This window comes from Xenia sp. Carnegie-2017, unplaced genomic scaffold, assembly GCF_021976095.1.
Source record: "Xenia sp. Carnegie-2017 unplaced genomic scaffold, XeniaSp_v1 HiC_scaffold_14, whole genome shotgun sequence".
Taxonomy (NCBI): domain Eukaryota; kingdom Metazoa; phylum Cnidaria; class Anthozoa; order Malacalcyonacea; family Xeniidae; genus Xenia; species Xenia sp. Carnegie-2017.
The window spans coordinates 8,288,691-8,309,669 of record NW_025813447.1 but is presented as its reverse complement, the minus strand read 5'-3'; the positions used below and the strand labels follow the sequence as shown (position 1 = coordinate 8,309,669).

Here is a 20,979-nt window from a genome sequence, read left to right as displayed (position 1 = left end):
GCACCAAATTTGCTTGCATGTAGTTAGAGACAATAATTACAAGAAAAGCATATTTCACAATCCTATATTACACAAATCGAAATTGTTCGTACACCTATCAATTTTATTTACATTTCATTAAGTGATTTTCTGAGAGAATGGAAATCACGACATTGTAACCAGTGTAACGGGGGATTTTACAGCCATTTAAAAGAAACTGAGTAACTTGTTTTGTAGTTTTAAGTTTTAACCTACTTTAAATAGTTAATAAAGTTGCACCATGAATAATTCTTTATAGAACTCAATAAAGAACACGAGACCTACTGTGTATAGCTATTCCTTTATTTATTTTTATACAAATTATTACAAGTGTAAATGAAGTTATTAAACTAAGCAATGTTTATATCTACAAGTAAAATTACAATTACCGGCGCAACTAGCCATATTTTTAAAAACTTTACATCGTTAATGATGCTACAGACGGATATCAAGTGCTTTTTAGATATTAAGTATATTAGGTTTGGTGTCTAAAATCTGCTTTAAAAATTGTGAATATATTGTTTGAGCATGAAAGCCCAAAATATTATTGAATCAAGTTGAATTATTCTGGCTCATTTCGTTAATTGCCTTTGCATATCTGCACACATTTATTTAAATGCTTTATTTTCTCGCCCTGAGTTTGTCATTGTCTGCCTTCAATTCGTCATTGCTTGCAATCACTTGGTGAATTCTTGCCCTGAGTTGTTCATTGTCTGCCCTCAATTCGTTAATTTGCCTTTGCATACCTGCTAACATTTGCCTAAATTCGTTATTCTCTGCCCTCAAATGGTCATTGCTTGCAGTCAAATCGTCAATTCTTTCACTGAGATTGTTATTCTCGGTTCTCAAATTGTTCTCTCCTTGAACGATTTCTTTAAGCAATTCTGCAATCTTTGACGATTGCTCGTCTAACAATCCATTCATTTTCGGTATTTCAGGTAAAACCAAGTTATTGAATTCGGTTTTAAATTTGACATTAGAAACTTCTTTCCTGAGATTGCCCACATTGTCGACAAGACCATGTACGTGCGTTTCAATGTTTTCCATGTATCGTTTGAATGACAAAACTTTATAGCTGTTTCCGTGTCTGCAAATAGTTGAAATGATGTATTAGCAATTTATGGTAAGTCTTGACAATCTTAAAAATTGTTATCCTTATTGTTTATCCTATATTGTTATACGATATACATGAATACAAAATGTCATTTGTTCAAGTTATATGACAATTAAGGGCTCGTATCATCTCCTATAAAGATATATTATATATAAATTGACCTTTAAGAAAAAACAAACTCAATTTGATTTAGATGACATTTAATATTTTCTTATTTGAAAATTGCCATTTATATCTATACACAGTTAAATATAATAATACTGAACAGAACTGTAATTACTTTCACCATTTTTGTCAGCAAGTGTGGCTCAAAGAGGTAATTGGAAAACCTACACGTTTTATGTTTGTTTTTCGAAATTTCATTGCTGCTTTTTAGAATTTTCTGCTTTATCAAAACGATATTTAAAGAAAACAGACACCAACATGGAGACCCGTTTAGATTAAATTAAAGTCACGACACAGTATGCAATATCCATGACGCTCTACAGCGGGTTTTCATGAGCAGCGTTATGACGTTATCATTGGATGTTTCTCAAAATTTAATAGATATACTATATGACAAGGTCTTTTCAACGATACAAAATGCTCTGCTAGGAGCCTAGGACTATTTTTTTGACACGCTATATTTTACAATAACTTTTGCACCAATTATATTATATGTTGCTCTAACTACTTGAAAAAATAAAACTATTGATTCACTAAATTTTCTTGAATTTAATACTAACAATCACTGTCGGCAACTTTGGCAGTTTACAAGTGAATTTTCACATAACATTGCCAAAGAAAAAAAAAAATTCAAAATAAAATTGTCGATGGCACGAATTGAGCGTAATTCGTATCACAGCAGTTGTCAATACTTTGTTGCTAAGCAATAAGATACAAACGATTGTGACTTGCGTAATATAAAATAGACAAGAAAACATTTTGAAATAATGATTTGTAAAAGTGCTAATAGAAAAAGAAATGTTGGCTTATATTGTGGAACTGAGAAGAACTCTTAAGGCAAACTTTGTTTCTACAAATTTTTGTAGTCCTGTACCTCAGGAAGAGCTGAGCTTACGAAACCAATGCGTTCTTTTTTATTTTTATCCAAATTGTACTTTAATTATTACAAGTGAAAATGTTTTTAACGACGAATGGTTTTAGATAACAAGTCGGAAAATAGAGTAAAATGTTTAATTTTCTAGAATTTTTTTCGGGAGGGAATTTTTTATTGAGATAACAAAAAAATACGATACAAGAAAAGCTTCCCTAGAGCTCTCTGAAATGCTGTAGACACGGCTTTTCTAGCTACTACTACCATAAAACACTTCCTCAACTAATATAGAGTATAAATCTTGTACGTAGTAGCGACAAAATTAGTTACATAAAAATTTTAACGTAGCTACATAAGTGTACAAATAGTATATGCAGTAAAGCTTTAGCTGTCATCAAAAGGATAAACGTTTTTATAAATACGTCATAAAAATAATTTCATTACCTTAGTCTGTTTTTCGTTCCTACGGATGCTCAAATGATAGTGTTATTTGCTAACTGGGGCTTTTTGTGCGTTTATGTAAAAATTTAATTGTAGCTATTTCCCAAGTCCTGATTGGCAGCGAATATTAGGCGTTTAATTTCAATTTAATTTTAATTTTAATTTTAATTTCCTGCTGTGAAACCATAGAAATTTTATGTGGTAAATACAGACACTTGTGGCTTAAGAAAAATTTAAAATTATTTTCAATTTCTGCTTTCATGGAGTCAAAGTTGCTCGTGCACTTTATCAGACTTTTCTGGTCACTTTAAAAGATTTATAAGACCAGCATTTTATCTACTTGTAAAAATTTGCATTCGTAAACTACTTTATTCCTCAAACATTACGTCATCACATATATTGCGTAGATTCATATACGATGTTTTATTTAATTCTGAAGAACACAATATATTGGGGGCGAACCAAGAAATTTGGCCAATATTATAAGTAACATTTTTAATAAATCTCTATTCTTTAAATTATACAATAAGAGACATTTAATTTTTCTTGAAATGTTTTTCATTCAAAACATTGCAACACGCAATTGACATTAGGTTAAAAGCGTTTTCCTTTGTTAGAATAGTGTATACAACAAATAACGGAAATATAAAAGTTTATTACAAGGCTCAGACAAATGTCACACGTTGATTGGTTTAATTTTGGCGAAGATTAAGTCATCTCTAAGAAAGTCATCTCTTGATCGGGTCATTGTGATAAGGGGCAACCGGAAAATGTTGCCCCTTATCACAATGAAAAACAAGAATACTTTTGAAAATTAGAGTGATTCGTCCGGCAATTCTAGAGCAATGCCCTTTATGTCAGGCAAAATAGTCCGTTACCCCCAAAGTTTGTATCCAGTGCATCTGTCATGACAAAATAAACCAAAGGAAATGCTTATCTTAACAACAAGTCTTCGGTGCGCGATGAGCATGTTTTGGTTTTAACATTTACCTTTACAATTCTTTAATTTGCCAAGTATTTTCTGGTGTTTCACAAAAATTTAAGGAATGAAAAAATAATAATTAATACAAAGGAAAACTGCGAGACGAAGTTTGAATTGTAAAATTGTGAATTGCAGTTTACTTTAACCATAAACTTAAAGGGGATATGTTTTGATATAGAATATACTTAGAGCTAGAACAAGGCCTCGATGACATTCTTTCACATCTTAATTAGACGCTACACATAAAGCTCTCTCTAATTTTCTCAAAGAAATTTCACACGAATGAAACGACGGTAATTGTTTTCGGCAAAAACTCTCTTGGGAAAAGAGTTCGGGTAATTGTAAACAACGACAAAATAGTCAATTATTTTCAATTCTTTTTCAAACACTACAACAAAGATTAACGCATTCAAAGTTTAAACATGCGTTAATCGCAATTGGAACAGAATATAGTCCTATCAAAAATGTTATTAAAGTGCCCCTGTCAAAAAAATGAAACTCACACATATGAATCTTTGTGATATGTACATAATGAAAATGGAAATCAGAATTAAATTAAAACGATTTTTGCCGAGTTATTGCGGTATGAATTGCAAAATTTTCAAATTTTAACGGCAAAAGTTTTTTAAAATCGCGAAGTCGGAAACCTGGTAACTAATACGTCACAGTAGGAACCGGTTCGCATCTCAGCTTGTTTACAAATAGTAAAAATTATTGTACAAAGGTCGATATTTACAATCAAAACTCGCTCAATTTTTCTAATAATGTCCTCATCGAACTCAGACACGGAAAGTACTAGCTACCAAACAGACGACTCTGATTGGAATTATTATCCCGGGATATTCGATATAAAAAAGACAAGTGAAGCGTCCGCTACTAAAGACGACAAAAGCACAGATGACAACGCAGACGTTGGCCCATACAGCAATGAACCAGTTGCTGATGAAGAATGGCTTTCTAACTACCGTGGAAGAAAACAAAATATGATGACCGTTTGAAAGAACTTCAACGTAGACTTGACGGCGAAGAGAAATATGACCAATGGTAATTATTTGATGGCTTTGTAATATAATTCATCGGGATTTCTTTTAAATGAAATTTACAGTACAGAGCTTCTTTATTAAGTTTTGAAAATAACGTTTTAAGGTGTAAATGTGGCAATTGTCGAGTTGAGCTTCTTCACAATGTTAAAGAGTGTCAGTGTTGCACGGAAATAGAAGAGTGCGAACAAGCACTGAATAGCGAACTCGTTTTGCAAGAGCTCAACACTGAGAATCCTCCGACTTGCATTGTCAACCATCCTGGTTTTCATAGCCTGTGCTTAGACAAGTGGTCACTTCGTCTAGCAGCTGCAAAGTTACGTACTAAGAAAAGCAGGAGTACCGTCAAACAAGCACAGAAGATAAGTAAGTGCATTATTACTTTGAGAGAAAGACAATGTGTCATTTATGTTTCTGTAATCGTTTCTGTTCATATTCTTAACTCTAAAAATATTAAGATACAATCATACACTACAATTCAAAAAAGAGTTATATATAAACTAAAATACCACCTGTTTTTTGGCCACTTCAATGTATTAATTGCATTTTTAATTTGTAGATTTTTTCGAAGTACGTCTTATAGAAGTTTTATGTGGTTAGTTTTTGGACATATCGGAAATAAAAGGTATCCCTTACCGGCATGTGCATATGACAAAATAAGACGGCAGTTCCAACCAGCTGACAATGACGATTTTGTAGGATTTGTGGAAGAGGAAATCTCTTGAAAATTTTCAACTGTTGTATTTAGGGTTTGTGGGATTAACGTCAAATTATAACAAAAACTATATTTATATGTAATATGATTGTTTGATTATGTAATATGATTGTTTGATCTTGTTATAATCTCGTTTGTTCTAACTCTGTTGTCACTCTGTTGCATCTAATCTGACTCTCTTGTTTTTGGGACAGTCCTTTATTTTGCTATGTCCTGCCATTAAATTTCTGCAGACAGAACACCTTGGTTTTGCTCTGTTGGCAGATGATTTGCCACCCTTTGCCGCCTTTTCTTGAGTAAGGACTACTGAAACTAAAATTTCATTATACGATAAGTCAATCAAGAAGATATTAATCCAAATGACGAAAGAGTTTGGTGTTACATACACATTGAAGAAAAAAAGAAGGATAAGATTAACTTAATTTTAGATTATTATTATGCACCTGGTGTTGTTGGAGGCATATCTTCAACAACAATGGTTTTCTGGCATTTCTCTTCATCACAGCTATTTCTCTTCTCTCTTTTTCAAGCATGGTGTTCATGGGAGCAGGTGCCATCTTATTCAGCTGTTCATAAGCTATCTTAAGACTGCCATTTTGAGATGCTCTCACATATGTCTGGTAGATCTCATCAACATAATCTAACATAATGTCATATTTATTGAAATCATTGCAAGAAAAAATTCACTCTTGCTAGAAAAATTTGAACATTTGACATTCATGCCACTATAACATTACTTACCAAAGTTTTGTTTTTCTTTTATATCTCGAACTGTGGCTTCACCCCCTTTAAACTTTGGATATGATATCTTGATCATTGGGGTGCCATCTTTATTTAATTTTGTTTTGCGGGACAAATTTGCATTAAAGTGAATAGCAGCTAGGATGTGCCTAATATGAGGTAGATGTGTCTTAGAAAATTAGCAAACCACTGACAATCAACATTTGTTGTTTTGACATAATAACCTACCTGCAATATATACCAGAAAATGAATATGCATTCATCTTTGGTGAGAACTGGTTTATGGTTGAGTGGAATCCTTCCAAACAACTAGTTTGCTCAAAGGAGAAGCTTGCTTAATGCCCTTTACAAAGGACTGGTTAAGCATTGCATCTCTTAGCTTTATGTAAGCTGGAGAATCTAAGTGAATGTAAAAAATAAGCTTTCTCTAAAGTAATAGTGCAGGGGTTTTTTGGAACAAAATGGACAGGTCAATTTAAATGAAGCTGTAAACAATGAAATCAACCAACACATACCAGGAAGAATCCACTTTCTTGGAGTCAGTTCACCATGAGCACATTTATCATACAATGGATCATCTAATCCATCATGCTTGTCAATGACATGACTCAGGAATGACTTGAATTTTGCAAGTATAACCATACCATTTCCTGAATGTGTTGATGTAGCACTCCAATAAAAATGATTAATGCATGGCTTTACCCATTCGGCCAGTTCTTCACAATCTGCCTCTTTTGCAAGTTTGTTCAATACCTTGTGTAACTCTTGTAATAAAAGTATGTGAAAACTGTTTAATACTTTGGGTTGATTCTGTCGATATGCTATATGTGTATCGGATACTGATAGAAACTTGATTTGCATTCATTTAACAACAACTTACTTTTTTTCAAGTGCCATAGGTCAAAATAGTGGGTAATTCTTGGTTGTTTCTCTCTCATGTATTTAGCAATGGTTTGATGCCTGTCTGACACCATTGTGGAAATGTTCAGACCATCATCCAACAAAAAATTCAAACACTTCTGAAAACCTTTGAATTCCATTCCTGTGCTGCTTCCAACCTCATTTCTCTACAATTAAGGAAGAGACACAATCAGCATAACCTTTGAATGATAGTCACATTGCTTGAGGTTGAATTTTAAAATTTGTTTATACCTGGATCAAACTAAAATCGATTATTTCAGCTGAAGTACAACAAAATATTGTGTAAGCACCATATTTTGCACTATGACCCATCCTGTCATGTCGTGCGTCACCAGAAATGGTAATTGATTCCAGAGCCTGTAATCTATCAAGAATCTTTCTTTGATAGTTTTTCCAGTGAAGAAAGATTGTCGGAAGCACCATTTTCTTAAGTAAGAATAAGAAATACTATCAAATTCTTCGAACAATTTTATTCCTTTTATCGCACGCGGGGTTTCCACAGGTTGTTTTGACAACAACTAGTGTACCATCTGTTACCATTTCTACGAGCGGCTTATCTGCCTTGCAAACATGGCAAAATTTAAACAGTAACATCAACTGGGATTGGAAAACAATGTATTTTTCTTCCTTCCGTATGTTTTCTCTAGTATTCCTAAACGAAGATAGAGTCATACGGGTGCCATCAAGACATAGAATGATTCACAATTAGATAGCATTTACAAACAAGTCAAATATTTTACCTTCTGCATTCATCTTCTAATTCATCAAATTCCGATCTTCCCGATTCAGCCTCGTCTTCTATTTTAAAATCGTCGTCCGCAACCGTGTCCATTTCAACTTCGCTGTCTTCAGACTCTTCATTTACGTCGTTGCCTGCCGTCATTTCTGATTCAGCTCTGTGCTGAATGACCTCTTCGTCATTCAGTATATTGCACTGAACACCTACATAATAATAAACAAATCGAACAAGTTAATTTAAAAAAGTTTCATAAAGTTATCATTTAACATAAAATGTCTTCTTTTAATTCTATCGCGTGAGTTTAGCAATACAGCTATTGTTAAGAATATTTAGGTAAAGAATGAAAACATCCATTGATTGATTTGGATATATTTATTATAGTTAACAACAACGTGTGCGCAAAAAAGCAGTACGAACAGAACAGAATATATCATCATCACATGACATAGTTGATCATTATAGCATGACTTATATGAAGTTCTTCAACATTCCCACTTAATGATCATACTATAAAAAGTTTTTGTTTTTTTTTTTTTTAACTAATCCAATTAATGTCTCTAACTTGGGAATTACTTAATTTTCTTGACTCCCAACATGTCTCGAAAGTTCTCAAAACTTTTTCTTTGTAGAGCTTTTGTCATAATATCTGCTAACATATTATCTGTCGAACAGTATACCACAGACATCACATCACGATTGACTTGTTCACGGACAAAATGAAAAGCTACGTCCACATGTTTGGTTCGATTATGGAATTTAGGATTTTTTGTAAGTTCTATTGCTCCCTGATTGTCTTCGAAAACTATAGATGGTTCATCTTGCTGTGTTCCAATGTTTGAAAGCAATCTTCTCAACCAAACAATTTCTTGGCTTGCTAAACTTAAGGCTATGTACTCGGCTTCAGTGGTTGATCTGGATACTGAGGTCTGTCTCTTACTTCTCCGACTGACAGTATTATTTTGGATTTGAAACACATATCCGGAAGTTGATCGTCTGGTCTCAATATCACCTCCCAGTCTGCATCAGAATATCCGGATAACACAGGATCTGAACTAGTAGCCGTGAATAACAAACCATAATCCAACGTTCCCTTTAAATACCGGAGGATTCTCTTTACACCTTGCCAATGTACTACGCTCGGTCGAGACATAAACTTCGACAAAATTCCGACTGCCGATGAAATATCGGGACGAGTAGCAGTAGCTGCATAGGTCAGACAACCAATTGCCATTTGATATCTTTGAGTCTCCACTGGTGTCTCATCTTTTGACAATGACTCAAATTTCATTCCAGTCTCCATCGGTGTTGTGACAGGTTTGCATTGGTCCATCCCAAATCTCTTAAGTATCCCTTCCAGATATTTTGGCTGACTAATGGATAGTGTTCTTGTCTTGCGGTTTCGTTCAATCACCATTCCAAGAACATATTTCACTTCTCCTAAGTCGTCCACTTTAAATCTTTCAGCAATCATATCTTTTTCCTTTTTTAGCATCTCTGAATTATTTGAAAACCATAGCATGTCGTCAACATAAATAGCCATTATCACGAAGTTAATCTTTTCCTTTTTTGTTTTACTGACTTAACATAGACGCATGGATCTGCAGTTGATTTCTTGTATCCGTTTGATGTAAGATAGGTGTCAATAGAGGTATTCCAGCACCTAGCTGCCTGCTTGAGGCCATAAATACTTTTCCTAAGCTTACATACGAACTCAGGTCTATCTTTGTCAACGTAACCATTAGGTTGTTTCATGTATATTTCATCTTGCAATTCTCCTTGCAAGAACGCTGTATGGACATCCATTTGATGAATCTCCCAATTATAGATATTAGCGACAGCCAACAGTGATCTTATAGTTGTGTTACGAACTACAGGTGAGAATACTTCTTGGTAGTCTATCCCTTCGGATTGAGAATATCCCTGAGCAACCAAACGAGCTTTAAATCTGTTGACAGTTCCATCAGAATTGTGCTTCACCTTGAACACCCAACGACTTCCCACAATATTCTTGTTGTTTGGTGGAGGAACGAGTTCCCATGTTCCATTATTGATTAAAGAGTCATACTCAGAATCAGTTGCCTTTTTCCACTGATTTGCATGTTCTCCTGTCCACGCTTCTTTTATGTTTAAAGGCTCATCAACATCTTCCGTGAGGTTATCAGCAATATAACACTCGTCGTCAAATCGTCGTGGAGGTCTGCGTATCCTTTTTGCATTCAAGTTTTCAGTCTCTCGCAAGAAACGTTCTTCATAACTTTCTCCCACTTGTTGACCAGGCACCGCATTTTCATTGACATTCATGTCATCAACAATTTGGTCACCTTCATCATTTTCAGGTTGTTTTTCTTGAACTTCGATTGATTTATCTTCTTCGGGATAGTAGAAAGATTTGGGTTGTGCAGAAGAATCCTTACTAAATTCGTAAAATTTCTTTTCAGCGAACATAACATCTCTTCCACGGATAAATCTTTTTGATAATGGATCATAGAGTTTATAACCTTTGGTTCCAGCAGGATAACCAACAAAAATAACTCGTCGGCTCTTTTCTTCAAATTTTCTACGATTCTCGGTTGGAATATGGAGAAATGCTAAGCAGCCAAATACTTTCAAGTGCGACACATTAGGCTTCTGATTAAAAAGGACTTCATAAGGCGTGATTCCTTTGAGTGAGCTATTGGGTCTTCGGTTTCGAAGATAGGCGGCAGTGCTGACAGATTCAGCCCAAAATTCTCTTGGTAGACTTGCATGATGCCTCATACACGTGGCAGATTCCACAAGTGTCCTATTCATCCTTTCTGAGACACCGTTTTGTGCAGGACTATAAGGAGCTGTCAACTGATGACTAATTCCTTTTTGTTTCAAATATGATTCGAATTCCTTTGAACAATATTCACCGCCATTGTCGGTACGAAGCACTTTAACTGGTTTGCCAGTGAGGTTGGTGACATGATTAACGAACTTTTGGAATTTTTCTAAAACTTCACTTTTTCTCTTGATAAAATAGACGTACGTGTAACGAGAAAAGTCATCAATGAAAGTTACGAAATACCGTGATTCACCAAATGAGTTAAGCAATATTGGTCCACAGACATCACTATGTACCAATTCCATGAGATTAGTTGCACGCTTTCCACCTCCTTTAGGATATTCAGTTCTATGTTGCTTTCCCATAATGCAACTTTCACAAATTGAACGTTCCTTACTTTTGTCTTCATTACTTATTCCATAAACCATTTCCCCTTTCATCAATTCTTTTATATTGTCAATACCTAAATGACCATATCGATAATGCCATAGTTCAAGCATAGAATGTTTTTGTGAAATGTATACATGATGATCTTCTTCTTTTGTTTGTAGCAAATAAAGTTTACTTAGAAGATTTCCAACAGCTAGCAACTTCCCATTTCTAGCAATTTCACACCTCTTGCCTTTGAATTCCACTGTTGCACCTAATTTGATCATTGCTCGAACAGAGTAAGTTTTATCAAGATCAGGTAGATATAGAACATCATGTAGAGCTATTGCTTGATTACGATTTCCCAGATCACACACAATATGATAAGTACCTTGACCAAATGCCAGTATTGACCGATTGTCTCCTAGATGAACAATACTTGGTTTGTCAAATGCTATGTATTCTGTTAAGCGATCTTTCTCAGTGGTCATGTGTTGTGTTGCTCCCGAGTCAATAATCCATACTGATTTATTCAGCAGATCAGTAGCTACCAATGCTTTCTCTTCATTAGTCAAAGCATCTTCTTTCTGTGCATACCAAGCTGAATTCTTCTTTTCCTTTTGATGGAAGGTGTTCCCACCACTTTTCATATTCCGTTTGGATAATCACGGGCGATGTGCCCAACTTCTTTGCAATTATGACATTTTCCACGAAATACCATACCATTTTTCTCATTATTGTTGCTTTTGCCTTTCATATATTTTCCCCGTACTGTATATGCATTCTCTTTAGCTTTTGTATTCACACTTCTTTCAACATCGTTCAATAACATATTTTTCACCTTATCATATGATAGATTCTCATCACCCACTGCATCTAGTGCCGTAATCAGGGGTTTAAACTCTTCCGGCAAGCTGGCAAGCAATGTCATGGCCAGTTCCTTATCATCGATCGACACATTCATTTCTTTCAGTTGATCGTGCAAAGATTTTAACTGACTTACATGTTCCATCATATCATTACCTGGATGAAAACGAAGCGAGTAGTATTGTTGTCTTAAGCGTACTTTTGCAGCAATGATTCACGAGCAAACTGCCTTTTCAGGGCATCCCAAGCTTCCTTGGCTGTGTTTGTATCTCTAACATGAATCTGGTATTCGGGTTCTATGGCTAAACATATATATGTCCAGGCTTTCTTCGCACTTGAAACGAATTTTCGTCGCCCTTCTGCATCAGCATCTTCCGTTGGAGTTTCAGCCGTTCCATCTGTATGCTCAAACAAATCATGACTCTCCAAATATAAGCGCATGTTGAAGGACCAAGAGCGGTAATTCGACCCATTCAGTTTCGCGAATTTCAACGTGTTTACATCAGCCATGTTTAACACAAAAATTTCATTAAATTGATTGATTGATTGATTGATTAAACTTTATTAAAAGAGGGTAACACGTGACACAACAAGTGTGAAAAACTTGTGGCCCCATATATATTTTATACACATTCATTCGGTTTACCTAATCGTACTTAGGCGTTAAGAATATTTAGGTAAAGAATGAAAACATCCGTTGATTGATTTGGATATATTTATTATAGTTAACAACAACAGCGTGTGCGCAAAAAAGCAGTACGAACAGAACAGAATATATCATCATCACATGACATAGTTGATCATTATAGCATGACTTATATGAAGTTCTACAACAGCTATAATAACCGGCACCACGGCTGATAAATGCCGGAAATATTATACGGGTTTCCCCTGTAGTGAAAACACGAAACGTGTGCAGTACTTATGAGCCAAACACGATACCTTTAGAACGTTTGGCTTTCACTAATTCATCGTATTTTGCTTTCAGAGCTACATATTTGTTCCATGTTTTCCTTTTCTCTTTCAGTAGGTACGCACAACCAACACAACCATCTGTCTGAGTCAAAGCGCTGTTTGTCTAAAAGAAAAAAGTCTTTCTCAAAATGTATGCATAATGTCAGTAGGGGTCAACATATGTTTTGACAGAAAAGCTCACGAATGGCAAGTCAAATTGTAAGATCGCACTATACTAGCAGGAATAAAGGTATATACTATATACTTTGCTGCAAGGAACATCGCTTGGTATCTCTTCATCCACATTTAATTCCATTGGCACGCAGTGTTCGAAATCCTCTGGCTCTTCTTCTGATTCTCCTGGTCGAGACAAACTTGTGGACAATGCTTCCTTTAAAACCTTTCGAAAATGTCAACAAATTTATGTACAAAACAGTGATTCTCAAAATAGGTTCATGTGTATTTTACTGTATTTACCATGTTTTAAAAAGCGTGCGTTAATCTCTTGAAATGGAATGAATAAACTTACCCTTCTCTTGGCTCTTGCTGACGGGGGACATTCAGCTGCAATATTATATTTAGGGACTGCCACGACGCCAATCTCATCGGTAGCTAATCTAGGTACTTTAGCCGACAGACCAGAAAACATTTGCGAAAAATCTTCTTTTGCGAAATGTGCTGAGCAAATACTGGAATTAGGTGTTGGATCCCATTTTGCCCGTTTCAACCGTACGAAATCAATCCATTGTTTACGTCTTATTTTGGCTTCTGGCCTTTCATCTCCGGAAAACGGTATGAAATGAAGCGAGACTCCTTTTTTTACATTAGAGACATTAGAGCAACAAGCCACAATACATCTATTTGGCATTTTCTATTTTGCGTGACTTTTTCGGGCCGCCAACTACAGTACAAGAACACTTCGAGAATACACGCTCTAATGTTTTCGTGGATCAATAGGCCTGACCGGATCCTACTGTGACGTCACTAGACTGATTTGGTACCAATCTCTTATGCGCGGTTTTCGAATTTTTACTTCTCAAAATTCTATGTTCAAATGACTATAATTTCTGCACTAAATTCAGAATCGAAATTCGATTTTCAAATAACGCATGTACGTATTACAAAGATTCATATATGTGAGTTTCATTTTTTTGACAGGGGCACTTTAAGATAGTAACAACAAAACTACACAACTCTTTGATGTAAAAACAGTGATACAGTGTCGCAATATTGTCAAAGTTGTATGTATTCTGTTTATACGAAAGAAAACATGCATTCCATTTTTAATTGACATTGTGAAGGACGTAAAATTTATTCTTTACAAAACTTTTGAAAGTTATATTGCTGAACACATAAGATTTAGCCAAAAATTGTTAAAAAGGCTTTTGAATAAGCGCTCAATGGTTAAATGTTAAACGTTAAACATACATCACTTGAATTGTGCTACGCGCACATGCACGCAATGCGTACCTATTTTGTACTTCACTAGTATAAAAATACAAAATATCATTTAATACAAAGCATTTACCTGTTATCTATAACTAGATCGATGTCGCTGATACCAGTACTAAAATGACAGCTGTACCACCTTGAAAGTTTTATCACGTGTATTGTCATGAATAATAAATGTATAAATAAGCTGTAACTCCCTGAAAGTGCTTGTTATATTATATTTCTACAAGCTTTACTTCATCATATAGAGACTCATTCCACATTTTCTATTTACTTTGCTATCTTTTGCATTCATTTAGGAAAATCAACATGAACCAAGAACAAGTACATGCTTAAAGCTCAAAGTAACTTATCAAATTATTGGAATTTCACCATTGATGCGACTAGTTATGTAAGAATTTATTATCTATCTATATTCATGTTTAAATGATAATGAGAGAAATTTAGATTGTTGCTTCTAGCATTTTCTGACGTTCTGACCATGCACCTATAACTTACAATTCTGTTAGACATGTTGTCAAACTCGACAAAATTTAGAATTATATAAGCCATTATCTCAGTAAAAAGAATGCCCCATTAGTTTCGTGCGCGCAAAAATATGTTTGTCTTAAGCTTGAGAAAGAATTCCTTTTGTAACACAAGAAGGACAAAATTCAATAAGGCTATAAGCTGCATAAAGAAACAAGTTGCTCATTGAAAAAGTCGACAATTTCTTTATTGGTGGCATTTCCATGACGCTGCTCATTAAATTTTCATGAGTAACTTTACCTAAATTTTGTGCCATTCCTCAAGACTTTTTTGAAGCTTCGACATGCAGACCTTAAAAGTTCGACATACACTATACCGCGAATATTACACAGCTTAGATCTATATAGTAGTACACTTTATCAAAATGGGAGGTCTCCTACATTACCTGAAATAAGAAATTGAACACGTATTAACAAGTAGTTCGAGAATTCTTAATTTAGATGAATATTTTCCAGCATTATGTACTCAAAGATGTGAGCACTAGCATCGATCGATAGGATGAACAAGTACAAGTTTAAGTTAAATATAACACTTGAAAAATAGACCATTTCACAATTTTAGAAAAAGTTACATCATTTAGCTACTCTGTTTTTACTGATGCTTGACATTTGTCATAATTGTTTGCACATGTTGTTTAAAAAAACAATGGAAAGAAACAACAGCTTTCATTTTATCCATTTCTTTGAATCTAAACTTCTATTAGGCTTTTTCAGACATTATTTGATTCTCTTTCTAAGAAATATACAGATAGGATACATCTACGTTCATTACATAAATAACCAGTTTAATAGAAAAGAGTTTAAGATAGGCTACAACCTTATTTTCAAAACTGCGTTTTATAACTACTCCACTTTGGGTTATCTGATACAAAGTTAAACACAACTGTATTAACAAAATTACCAATTCATCTTTCCTCTAATCAATAGCAACTGTGTGCACGGAGCTTGAGCTAGGATAGTGCACAACTTAAACAAATTTCTTTGCATTTTTATCTGTTTATAATTATTTGTTGAATTGTGAAAAAACTCTTTAGTTAAGTCAAAGTTTATAAGCTTGTACAAGCAGAACGTCTAGGTTAATAGAATCCTGAGAAGTAGCTACTGTTTGTGTTGATATTGACTTCTCAAGACTCAGCTAATCTGCGTGATCTACATCTAAAGACATTCAACCATACTCCCCTGTTCAAAACATTCACTCAACATTTATATGCTTCTTATATCATCTCAATATGGACATTTTCATTGCAATTTTGACTTGTGTTGACGTGGTAAATAATGGCTTGTTTCACCTGCCGAGTGTCACGCAAACCGCATATTAAAACGCACAGTTCTACTAATGAAAAGAACATTTTAAAACAATATTGGCAGAAGACATTTGCGTTTATGTTTATTGATAACATTATTTCAAACTTTAACAATTCAACGCAAATGCAGAAAAAGGTAAAAATCAGATGACAAAGTCGCTAGACCATTTTTTTTTAGAAACATTTCGTAACTAAATTTGCTGTGTAGACAACGTGTAATGAGGAATAGAATTTTTCACACAGCGGAGGTTATAAATTTGGATCGAACAGTTTTACATTTTAAAACTTCCAATTGAAGTTTTGAGAAAGGCATATATTTCACAAGAGAATTAAGAACCTAAATAAGAGTTATAACATACTATGTTCTCTGTTTGCAACTGAATTTTGCCATAGTTAAAAGTCCTTCAAAGTATAATAAGAAGAATTCATATGTTGTTTTGTGTCATTGAAAGCAATTGTAGATAGTTGCACAAAAGAAGTTGTACTACAAGTAATAAACACTTGTAGCATAACAGAAAGAAATTTTTGTCTTGTAACAATCGATAAAATTGATAAAAGCAATGTTTCCTGTATACAAAATCAAACGACGTATACATGAAACTTTCTAGTTTTCCTGCACAGTAAGTCCAAAAAAAATTCTGTGCTAACAAAACTAACAAAATTTCATCACTAAGTTTTGCATCTATAGTTCTTTCTTCAAAGCTCTTGCAATGAACAACTCCGACCAGCACTTTTAGATGACATATATTCAAAAATTTTCTGATCATTTACACGGCCATGCTAGCTAGCTACAAAGTTTTCAATAGTTTCTTAGCAACGAAAGTGTTTTCGATTCAATAAATTCATTAGTAGAAGCAAATAGTATTGCACCGCATTCTGCTATTTGAAATAAGAAGGGAAAACTTTAATAAATACCAGAAAACATATTACGTTTTTCTTTCGTAGTAAACGCCAGTGCAACACATTCAGTACTTGCATTTCAATATAGTATTAATCCTGCAATTGATAATGGGCAAGAATGTCTGTATTGATTATAAAATACTTAAAGAGTACTGCTCATATATATATTGAATGATGAATGCTCATCATGCAAGATAGGTGAGCAGCATGCTCATCTAAGTGCTCATCGTGTATTATAGATGAGTTGTCGCATTTTCTTAAGTTGTTCTGTCAATGTCAATAATAACATCATCATGACAGAAATAACATATAAATCAACATGAAACAAATTTAAGATGGTTTCAAGTAAAAGGAGAATATGCAAAGCTACCATGATCTTACTTCACAATATATAAACATATAAATTTCACAGCATCATTAATTTCTGTAGAAAACTTTTGATTTTTCAGTGCGTCATCAGAATTGTTGAAACAGAATTACTTATCTTAGTTGTTCAATTTTTCGATTGCAATTTAGCCATGCTGTTCGTCTAATACCAAAGAATACTTTATCATTGTCAGCCGTGGTGTTAGCGTACGCAACCGCTGAAGTGGGTGTGCAACATTATATTCGATGTATCCGAAGAGAACAGTTGCAAGTCAAGAAAAAAGGCTTCAAAGTGCAAGCTTTTTCATTGAATGCATATATTTTTGTAATTGGTTGTCCTACAAGACTTTCGATGATTTGTCGATTCTTGTATACTAATACTTAAACTGTAAATTGTCTAAGTCTTCAAACTATTACTGAAATCGAAAAACTGTTTGCTAACGACATGTCACCCGATGGACGAGATTTTGCACCGACAAATCTGCAAACCAATACCTCATTCTGCAATTTTATACCAATTGTATTTATGGTGTTTTGGGATTCTAACCCAGAGGCCGAACTCTTAAATTCGAAATGCGCAAATTCAAAAATTCTCAACCATAAAAATGAATCTGAGCACAAAAACATCTGAATCATTGTCATCATTTGTCGGCCCAATATCACGGACAAATTTTTTGCGAAACGAAATGGAAGGAAAACCAGCGAACCTGGTAAAAAACCTTTCGAGCAAACAAAGAGTAACTTCGACTTTTCAGATGTTTAGACTAAACGAAAATTATAAAATAATTTTGGATTTTTTAAGTTTTCGACGGCTAATTCAGATAGTCTTATACTTTGGCAGCATCATGCACTGGTTTTGATATATCCATTTATTAAATAGACATTTCAAAAGGAAACAAGTTTCTTAAAAAGCAAACTATTAAGGACATGTTAGTTCTCTTCTAGGAGCTTAATTGATCACTGTACATTTCCACTTATCATTCAGTGCGCTGATTTGCTTTTTTTAGGCAATCTTTAAAATGGGCAGTCAGGTCAGATTTTAACTTACTTGAAAAATGCAACCTAAGCATGCGCTATGTGCTTCACTGTGCTCAATATCAAATCTTTAAAATGCGAAATTTTGTACGCCTAATTAAAAAATGCATACTAAATATATGCTGTTTGAATCACTGTGGTCAACGTTATAGCTGTAAAATGTTAAATCTTGTAACAATATCTCTCTATGCACATGATAAAACTGTGAAGTGAATAAGGCTCCAATCCATCAAAGTAAAATTTTTGATAAAGTCAAAATGTTTTCTCTTTGTTGGCTTTTTGCAGTTCTCTTTAGTCTTCTTGAAGCGAAGTTTTCAAGTTCTTTCAATGTTCTTTCAAGTACGTTTCTGCGTAGTTGCGTGTGTAATACCGATGGCCAAGTTACCAGAAGAGTCGCTTTCCAGCTGAACGACAGCTTTTGAGAAATTCATCACGTCATACTTGCCAACTCCATGCAGCATTTTGAAGTTATTTTATGAAAAAGATCTGATTTTTCTAAAAATTTACGAGTTTATGTTGCTTTCGTGTAGAATTAAAATTGTTTGAATCTCTACTGTTGATGTGGTAAATCTTATCACTAACTCCCCGTTTTAAAGAAGTGGATAAACGTTTTTACTGTAATCATTTTTGCGATGATAACTCAGTCAAAATTTACGTCGAAAATCCTTTGCAACATGCACTTATCGTTAAAACGCTAGAGAATCTAACAATTTCAAATGCAAAGGAACTTCGACGTAAGGGAAATGGTTCTGTATATAGAAAACGATACGATACTCAATGAAAGAAAAAAACGTCTTTTCACATTCAAAACAGTATTACGCATGCAATTGCCTTGTGTTGTGTATGTCAAGCATTCTCTATTATAACATAATGAACGAAAAACCTGCATAGATGACAACTCATCTACTCTTGTTTTCTTCTCGGATAACACTCTTCACGTATCGTAGACTTGACTACCACAATGTTGGTAACACCAATGTGTACATCATATTTCCCGTATCTCCTTTCTGAATGACTTTCATTTTACGAACACGAGACAAACCAAATATTGCGTCATATCCAAGTGCAATCCAAAACCTACATTTTTTAACTTTCTGACGTTCAACATTGCATAGTTTATCATCTTCTTTACATCACCACGGTGCATCATTGCATTCCAACTAGCATTGCTGTTTATCAACAAACCCACACCAAGGCTATAGTACACTTTGTCCAGTATTCATTACATTTACATAAGTATTGCCATGTCACTATACCTCCGACTGAATACTGCTGTCAATATTACCCATCCTAAAAAGACGTTCGACTTTGGTATAGAAGTAGATTTCATGTTTTGAACTTTGAAGTATAAGATAAACACAAAACAGAAAGCATCGCTAATACCTTCCATCCAACGTGAGGAGCTACATCAATAAATTGTTTACAGTAGAATTGATTCGGATTAAATGTAGCTGACCACACACATAACAGCGGGGCCCTTCGCTGTTACATATATGAACAACTGCATTTGCAACGAATCCAAACTACAGACAAACATTTTATTGGTCATAAAAATTCGTCTTCTCGATAATGAACTTAATTCAACCAAACTTTTCCTAAAACAAACATGCAAGTTCCGAATTAAACTTGACAGAACAATAAAACTACATTACTAAGTGTATAACATGATTTTTTCATCTTGTATAATTTACCATTCCGTACGATCATTTTCAAACAGTTCGCAAAGAGAAGCAAAATTACTTAAATTTTACAACGGTTTACAGATACAACAAACTTTATTCATAAAAACTAGCATCTTCGAAGCATAAAGATGAAACTATAATCAAGTAATACTTTCCGTTAGTCGACAAGGCTATCAAAATTTTCCAACCTGATTAGAACTTTGTAAATATTATGTATTCATACAATAAACAGCAAACACAGAAGTTCTGTAACAAATTCTTTTACAACAAGGATGGAAAAGATTGTTCTCCTTTCTTGAGATCGCAATCAGACCGATTTTGGAAAGTATATCCCGTTCGTTTACACTTCGATTACCTCTTTAACTACTTTATCCTATACTTACATTTTTGAAGCACATTTCCCCGTCATCTTCTAGAAAAAAAGTAAGCTAATAACACATTTATGTAATTTACCAGCATTTTTATACATGCTTATCATTCCTCATTTGAATTGATAAAAAAGGCGATGCCCGATAATTGGACTCGTGGAATTAGCTTTATATTCTACTACAACAAGAGCAATTCCACTAGGGCCAGTCACACTTAGGCACACAAACAGGATACATAGCTTACTGTAGGAAACAAACAGTTTGGCCTTTAATATGGTGAAAATCTCTTTCTCCTTCGACTCCTTTGGAAATGAATGTTTTTCACATATTCCCAGTGCTGTTGCTCGCTGAACAATCGATTTCAAGATCAACATGTAGTGAATTCAAAAAAACGTAAAATTAATTCACTCGACGATTGTATATTTGCAATGAAAATATCAGGGTGTATAAAAATACCTATAGAATCATATTATTATCAAAATTTGAAAGCCTAATCACAAATGCTGGTCCCGCTGGTCCGTAAACATGCAAATTCGAATAAATTTCCTATAAGGCATATTTTAAAAATGTTCCAGTCATGTCAAATTTTCATGGGCTAAGAA

General features: G+C 34.2%; 2 protein-coding genes and 2 long non-coding RNA genes across 4 annotated transcripts; 1 reads left to right on the top strand and 3 right to left on the bottom strand.

Annotated features, from left to right (window-relative positions):
- Nucleotides 1-300: 300 nt before the first annotated feature.
- LOC124433965 lies at nucleotides 301-2,676 on the bottom strand. The gene is made up of 2 exons (XR_006944659.1): nucleotides 2,613-2,676; nucleotides 301-1,105 (listed from the first exon to the last, which is right to left on the bottom strand). It is a non-coding gene; the product is annotated as an uncharacterized LOC124433965 (long non-coding RNA).
- A 2,263-nt stretch (nucleotides 2,677-4,939) lies between these two features.
- Nucleotides 4,940-5,489, top strand: LOC124433966. Its single transcript, XR_006944660.1, has 2 exons — nucleotides 4,940-4,997; nucleotides 5,191-5,489. It is a non-coding gene; the product is annotated as an uncharacterized LOC124433966 (long non-coding RNA).
- Nucleotides 5,490-6,367: 878 nt separating this feature from the next.
- LOC124435192 lies at nucleotides 6,368-7,098 on the bottom strand. Its single transcript, XM_046985139.1, has 3 exons — nucleotides 6,968-7,098; nucleotides 6,603-6,851; nucleotides 6,368-6,486 (listed from the first exon to the last, which is right to left on the bottom strand). The coding sequence occupies exons 1-3, from the start codon at nucleotides 7,059-7,061 to the stop codon at nucleotides 6,368-6,370; spliced, it is 462 nt and encodes a 153-aa protein (XP_046841095.1). The 5' UTR covers nucleotides 7,062-7,098.
- A 596-nt stretch (nucleotides 7,099-7,694) lies between these two features.
- On the bottom strand, nucleotides 7,695-13,658 carry LOC124433962. Its single transcript, XM_046983835.1, has 4 exons — nucleotides 13,273-13,658; nucleotides 13,009-13,143; nucleotides 12,732-12,867; nucleotides 7,695-7,950 (listed from the first exon to the last, which is right to left on the bottom strand). Exons 1-4 carry the CDS (start codon nucleotides 13,609-13,611, stop codon nucleotides 7,745-7,747), a joined length of 816 nt encoding a protein of 271 aa, XP_046839791.1. The 5' UTR covers nucleotides 13,612-13,658; the 3' UTR covers nucleotides 7,695-7,744.
- Nucleotides 13,659-20,979: the final 7,321 nt, after the last annotated feature.

Bases quoted from the DNA above. Each gene is read 5' to 3' on its own strand.
- LOC124433962 (XM_046983835.1), bottom strand. From the start codon at position 13,611: ATGCCAAATAGATGTATTGTGGCTTGTTGCTCTAATGTCTCTAATGTA. The intron at 13,144-13,272 runs GTAAGTTTATTC...CATTTTCGAAAG, and splicing joins CAGCAAGAGCCAAGAGAAGG to GTTTTAAAGGAAGCATTGTC. The intron at 12,868-13,008 runs GTATATAGTATA...TTTTTCTTTTAG, and splicing joins GCGATGTTCCTTGCAGCAAA to ACAAACAGCGCTTTGACTCA.
- LOC124435192 (XM_046985139.1), bottom strand. From the start codon at position 7,061: ATGGTGTCAGACAGGCATCAAACCATTGCTAAATACATGAGAGAGAAA. The intron at 6,852-6,967 runs GTAAGTTGTTGT...TTTTATTACAAG, and splicing joins CCTATGGCACTTGAAAAAAA to AGTTACACAAGGTATTGAAC. The intron at 6,487-6,602 runs GTATGTGTTGGT...ACATTCACTTAG, and splicing joins AAGAAAGTGGATTCTTCCTG to ATTCTCCAGCTTACATAAAG.